Below are 7,491 nucleotides of genomic sequence, written 5' to 3'. Positions count from 1 at the left end.
TATATATAATTTAATTTTACTGTTAAATTAACAACAGTAATATACAGTAGTATTTAGTAACATATATGTTTAGTCTTTGCAAGATAAGTAAAGCAAATAGAAATAAATCAGGACCTTCTGTCACTTAAATTTAAAAAAGTATATACTGCGCATTCCTATGCAGTTGTTACTTATTATCGATTTAGAAAGGGAAAAGAATAGTTTGATTCATATCTCTCTCCATCTCTAAAGTATGAAGTCGAAGAGAAATGCTGATATAATCAATCCTTTCTATAATGCTTGGGGGAACGCATCTATATCTATTACATCTGTGATCAGATTTTTCTTTTTTTCAGATTATTGTGTTAGTATCTGCTATTGATTAGTAAATTACAATTTGACGATTCATTACCTGCGCCTTCGTGGTCATTCTTTTTCTCGTCATGATGTTTTTTCTGATTATCATCAGCATGGCCTTTGCCATAAGTGGTTTGCGTCTCGAACTCGTATTTGTCGCCATCCTGTTTGTGAAAGGTGTCGAGAGTCTTGTAGCCATGATCACCTTTACCGTAGGTTTCCTTCAAGTAACCCTTCTCACCCTCCGCATCGCTCCCGTAGGTTCTGTAGTAACCGCCCTCGTCTGATTTGCCTAAAACCACATTGTTGTCCGCCCTTGTTACGCTCAACAAGACATCTAACGCGTTCCCAAAATTCTGCACTTGGCGATAAACATTAATTTGACATATCTCAGAGAGAGAGAGAGAGAGAGAGAGAGAGAGAGAGAGAGAGAGAGAGAGAAGGAGAAAGAAAAAATATAAATTATACTCGTTTTAACTTATTATTGATTTCTTTATAATTACTTAAATAATAAATTATATATTTCTAAGATTGGCATATGACTTTTTTGTACTTTATATTCTATTAGAAACGTTAATTATGAAGCACATACCAGATGCGTTTTTCATGTGTTTTTTAGTATCTTGTGACTTCGGTGCGTTACCAGCGCTTATTAAGTCCCTCACCCCCGCAATGAGACTTAATGGCGCCGGTTGACGTACCTCGCGAATGAGTGAACCAACAGCGACAACATCGTTCTCGACGTTTTCATAAATAACAGATCTGGCCAAGCAATTACAAATAAGCAGGTGCGGGAGCAGTGACACAAACAGTTTCCAATACATCTCGCAGAAGATTACTTTAATCTCGTCGGTTTCGATGATTCCTTGCTCGTTCAATCCATCTCGCTGAATCTTTTATATCACTCCCACCTTCTCAGTGTTAGATAAAACCCTTCTGAGAGAAACAGTAAGCATTGCATGTATTCGTATTGATCTTGCAAGTCGTCGCTGTGGCCAATCGTTTAAACGAGCAATTTAGCTTGCGCCTCGCTAATTTCGCAACATCTTCCGCGGCAGTTGTCTCTGCAGAAAAGAACTGTATTGTGCGAATGCCTGTCCAAGATTTTACACGGGTTAACGATTGATCGATCGTAGAAATTAGAAAGAACCGGTGATTGTGTCATTCACTGTCGTCTTACGTAAAAGCATCTTTTCGTCATCAAGGAAGTCATGCGCCGGTTTCATCGATCGGACTCGTCAACAATGGCAACCGATCGATGGCACTTCGTCGTTCGCGCCGAACTATCGATCGGCGCGATATTATCTGTGCCGTGCGTATCGCATGAGTGATCTCACGCTTTCCACGATCGCGAGTATAAAAACCGTGGAATCGAGTTGCCGATAGCCGATAGAATTGTCTGACATAACGGGCTCTAGTACGTTGCCCTTTCGAAAACATTACGATTTTACTTGCGCTACGCTGTAAAAGTTTATTTAAAGCTAAAATTAAATTCTTTCTCCCCCTCCCTCCCTCCCCCCCTCTCTTCCTCTCTCTCTCCCTGCTCTTTCTCTCCGTCAAATTTTATCGATAGAATTAAATATATAGGATACAGATATAAAAACCAAAATCTAACTCGGCGTTCCAAATTAATTTCAACGAATGGAGCACCTTTGAAAAAAAAAAAGGCGTGGTAAAGACTACCGTAAACCATCATATTGAATTCACTTTGATACAGGATCTGCAAAGGATTAAATTCAGCTGTATTTAATATCGAGAATATGATGGGAAAACGCATTTGCGTTTTATTGGTTTTAACTTTGTGCATATATTTCTGTGTTTTGATCCGTACTAATATTTAACATAACGACATAAAATGTAATACGGGAGAAGCAATTAGTTCGAAATCGTTATCGCCAGGCAATGTTATATTAACGACTTGCTGTAAGTGAGAACCAGTAATAATTATTTCTCGATCGTACTGAACAGTATTGGATGTAATAAAAACGCCGAGATGTGCCATTGCCACATTTCAGTTTATAATGCAGCGATATGAATGGTTCGCTTTTGAAATCGTAACAAGAAAGAAAACTATGTTTTAATCGTGCTTTACTTGTTACCTTAGCTGCAACATGTTATCTACCAAATCTAAATAGTTCAGAATAATTTGAAAATACCTAGGGAATGTTGAATTACTAATTATTTTATTGAATATATTATTTCACAATTGTTGCACGGTTGTTTGTTTCACTTAAATGATTATTATTCCGAAGTTTCTAGTAGTAAGGTAAAGTTTTTGCCAGAATAAATGAGAAATCGATACAGAGTGGAAAATACCCTTCACTTACATTTGTACTTCGATTTATGACAACATTGTGCTACTTAATAAAAAATTAATTACTTTTTTATAGAAATGTCGCATCTGTCACTCTAAATTTTATATCAATTTGCAAAATAATTTACTTCAGAAAACAAATGAAAATTTATCTTAATTATTTTTTACAAAGAAATTTATATGCAATAATACATAAATACGAAGAAAATTATTTTTATTTCTAATTATTTAATGGCAATTTATATTAATTTAAATATTGTAGAATGTGTAAATTTATTTATAGTAATTTTATTAAGTACTGTAATTACATCAAGCTATTACAGCGAGACAAATTGCTCAAATTTAAATTATCCTGTTATTACAAAATTTTAAGTAAATTTACGTAAGCTTATGTTAATAGTGGCAGTGTCTTTATTTGCATTTCTATTTTGAAAATTATTAATCTCGGTACTTTAATAGCATAATTGTAATTGCGTTAAACTTAATACAAATATGTGTTAAACTTATTCAGTCAGTGTCTTCTTCTAACTTGTGTCATCGTCTAATCTGTACGTCAACAAAGATATTCAGGAAGTGATCATTAATACTAGCAGCATCATTCGTCAGATGCTGTCGGCACAAGAAGCTACTAAATCTCGAACTTCATTCGTTCACTTGGCAAGAGGAGCCGCGAGAGGAGAAGAGGGAGGAAGAGGTGTTAGGATGATCGTCACTTAAAACCATGCGACCCGTGTCGACGACGTTAAGCGTCTTAGATAGTTGCTGCGCCAGCCAGTTTCCTTGGCATAATCCAGTAATTTGAAAATCTCGGATGGAATGTAACACCTCGTACCAACCGCCGTCTTGAATGTCCTAAGATCCTCGTTTCATCAACCCCTGTTGCATCACAGTTTCCCTCCAAATTAGCCAATGCGCGCTTCGAGCCGCAACCCTCGAAGCAAAGTAAAACCTATGGCACCAGAAATACTTGAGATGGAGGGGTTGCATCGCGTCAAGGGCTGCATCCTGATTAGGGTAAAAGGAGAAGTCTGAGTAGTCTCATTGGTATGCAAGACCCGCCAATCCCTGCGATTTACTCAGTACCCTCTTTATACAAATATGCCGCATTATATATGAGGGAATTTGTAGCAGATAACAAATTCGTAAATCGACCTTCCTAATATTTGATTCTGATTAAGTTTCATAATTTCTTTAATAATTATTTATTTAATAATTTCTTAAGTTAAGATATTTTTTTATTTGAGTTATTTACAGTTTTATATGAATTATTTGTATAATTCTAGATTAATATACATATTTTTTAAGTATAAAAAAAGTTAAAAGTAATGAAATAAATACAATTGAAAATTATACATTCCATATCTCCAATATATTTTCAATATATCGGAAAACAATAATTACTTATTAAAATATTTATTGTCTATAGAATACTTTTAGATGAATTAAATGAATCTCTTCTCTCTTTTCACTGCCTGCTGTGGTTGAAAGGAGGAACTTTTATGCAACTATTCTTGCAAATAGCAAAATGAAAGTAAATGGAGATACCCTCAAGCGGTAACGTTCAATATTTTATGTAATAAATAAATCTAGCGTTGGTATAAACGTCTTGTGTATCTATAGAGTTTAAAATACTGATTTTGACTTATTGAACCGCTTCTAAGACTGCTAAATGTAAATGTTAAATTATCGTATGTCGATATCGTGCCATTGATGGATTGCTCTTATCAGCAATTAGTAAGACAGGCAGCAAAGCAACTTCCTTGATACAAATCTTGATTCTCCACAACATTGAACAATTATATTATAATATCAATACAGTATAATATAGGTTTGCAAAAGCATATTTGACTATTGATCGTCGGTAACAGACTCGCTGTTAGTACAAATTATTATTGCATTAGTAGATTATAAATTTTATTTTGTAATTTGACTTATAATTAATAGTAAAATACGTGAAATACGTGAAATATATACATTTATTGATATAAATGAATTAATATATAAAGATAATTACATACATAGATATACCTATTAATATTTGTGCGTATAATACAAATTCACATAGTAATACTACATTAAATAAATAAAAGCTATTTGCATATTTAAAAAATCTTGAAAAAAATTTTTCATTCGTAAATCGATAAAGTAATATACACTTCTTAGTAGACTCAAGAGATGTCGATACTGTACTCGCTTTAGAGGTTTCCCGTGCGTAGGGACGACTGATTCGCAGTCATTTGAGTTTTGCGAATCCATAATCCCAGCTCAATACATTACGGATATTCACATACATTTACATATTATATACTTATACATACACTTTTCTCTAATTAATAACTATTGAGATAGCAATTAAAGAAGACTAAGAACAATAAGATAAATACGAACCGATGCGTTTGATACAGATATAGATCAAAAGAGAATTAAAGCTAAAACTCATTTTTATGTATATTCTTTAAAAAAAATATTGAATATTCCGTTTTATAAATTTTTCATATTTTTAAAATATGTATTTTTTATGTTTTAAAGAAAAAGGGTCTAACTTGTAATAAATTATTTTTAATTAGTCTATATTGCGTAATAACTGATAAAAATCCGTCTGCATTCCTGAATGCAACGAAAATTTTAATTAACACAAAATGGCATTGCGAAGAAATTTTATTCGACATGTTACTTTCAAAGGCGCGTGCATTACTTTAATTACTTTAATTGAACATCTTTGTTAAGCAAGATACTCTACCTCATAAAAACATGTCGTTTCACATCAAATGTCGGATTAATCTAGTAAGGATGTTAGCTCAGCGAGAGTGGAGGATGGGTAGCGTAGACGAGATATGGGCAGACGAGGGGGAAGAGCGACGCAATTAGGAGAGAACATAAATCCCGCAGTTTAGCACACTTCCTCGCCATGCCAGCAGATCGCAGAATACAAATCAATCAGCATAACGGTCGACTGAGCATTTAATTTCCATTCGGCTTCTGATCGAGTGGGATTCGCCGATTCCACAGCGCTGCGTGTCGGTGCTTTGCCGTAGAGCTGCTTGTGTGTGGCGGCGGGGCCACCGTAGACACATACGATATCTCGATCCCGCATACCCCGTGTGTTCGCCACTCATCCTATTGTGGAATCTCTCGAAACGGGTCAAACGCAACGGACGACGGGATGCAAAAAGGATTTTGCTCGTCCCGTAACGAGCTCAACGATGGCGCGATCCCGATACGCACGCGATGCGTAGTAATTCGAGTTTGCACGAGTGGCCGGTTTTTATGTGCTCTCTCTTTAACACGATACTGGAACAAGATGTTACTTGAATCTAAAATCCTAGTTTTCAACGAATTAATAGCGTACGTTGCGCTCTTAACCCGGGAATAGTCACCTTCAGTGTTTTTATAGTGTTATATCCCAACAGCGAAAATAATGTGAATTGTAAAATGAATATTGTTTTCTTTCTTTTCTAAAATAAATATATTTTCTTCCTATTTTAATAACTACTTACTACGAATCTTTCACAATTCTGTCGAAAACCTGCAATAAAAAAATGTTAATTAATTAAAATCATTATTTTTTTTTAAATATTGTCATAATAAACTATTTAATATCCTTATTCTGTTTGCTTTCGTTTTTTCAGAAAATTGTGAGTAAATTTATATTCATAAAGTTCTCAAATGCTAATAAATCGGAATACAATTCATCAATATACAATGTATTGTTAATAATAGTAATTTTAATTATAAAAATACTTCGGTAATTGTTTACGTAAAAAAATCAGATGACTACTTCTACATAAATATTAAATATTTGATACAAACTCTAACGCGTAAGCTCTGTGCACAATGAAAAAAATATTAGAAATAAATATTAAAGGAAAGCCCTCTATTATGAGATAGGCGCCTAATATGAGACAGCGACGTTTCTGCTAAACTAATAAACGCTGTCTATTGGTTCCACCATGAATTTAATGCTCTTGAATTGAAAGTTATTTAGTAGAAAATTCATTATTAGATCATATCTGTAGTTATTGTAAAAAAATAAATTATAATTTGATCGTCTTCAAGTTTCATTGAGATGAGCCTTTAAACCTTGTTTATTATTTAATAAATAAATATTTGGCAATAAATTCTTTATGTAGTGATAGAGTAAGATCGTACTAACAGAAAAATGAGACATGTTGAATTGTTTAATTATAGAAGTTAGATTTGATGATCGTAAAAACATAAGGCATGAAAATCGTAATATAAGATACCCAGGATATTTCTAATATGAAATAACCCATGCGCCTATGTTATAGTGAAAATCGTTGCTAAAGAGCAAATGTTATTGTTCAATAATAAAAAGGACAATCAGAATAAATGTCGAGTGCCTATTTCTGCGATGTTTGATTCCAACTGAAGACGAGTTCTGGATATAATCTATCGCATGCTCATTTTTCACGTACGCTGGTTGTGCTTGTTTGCATTTTAGAAATAAAGTTAATATAAAATAAAGTTTTTTAATTGCAGTACTGATATATTTTGCGTTTTATTATTGATTTCTCGGAGCATCTCATATTAGGAGCACAATTTTTTGACATTTCTTTAATTTTCCAAAAAAATTTGAATTAAACTTTATATAACATTATCTTAAAGCTTATTAAATTTGCTCCAAAAAGGCCCAATTATTTCTTTAAATTCTGCCCATAGACTTCTAGCATTTATTCAAAATGAACTCGGTATCTCATAATAGTGGCCTGTCCTCTAAATATCAGAGAAATAGAAAGATTATTAGATAGAAATAGAAATTAAATATAACGCACAATGGATACAAATAAGATATACGACATATATAATATTTCGTATTTATA

At 33.3% G+C, this 7,491-nt stretch overlaps 1 protein-coding gene across 1 annotated transcript in view; it reads right to left on the bottom strand.

The window, feature by feature from the left end:
* Positions 1-1,189, bottom strand: part of LOC108748135 (spore wall protein 2-like) — a 1,965-nt gene extending 776 nt beyond the window's left edge. Inside the window, exons 1-2 of the mRNA XM_018486162.1 lie at positions 929-1,189; positions 392-628 (exon numbers count right to left, since the gene is read on the bottom strand). Coding sequence (XP_018341664.1) covers positions 392-628; positions 929-1,160 — 469 coding nt within the window. The 5' untranslated portion in view covers positions 1,161-1,189. The remainder of the gene's footprint in view (positions 1-391; positions 629-928) is intronic.
* Positions 1,190-7,491: the final 6,302 nt, after the last annotated feature.

Source organism: Trachymyrmex septentrionalis, unplaced genomic scaffold (genome assembly GCF_001594115.1).
Source record: "Trachymyrmex septentrionalis isolate Tsep2-gDNA-1 unplaced genomic scaffold, Tsep1.0 scaffold211, whole genome shotgun sequence".
Lineage (NCBI taxonomy): Eukaryota > Metazoa > Arthropoda > Insecta > Hymenoptera > Formicidae > Trachymyrmex > Trachymyrmex septentrionalis.
This window is presented reverse-complemented; position numbering and strand designations above follow the sequence as displayed.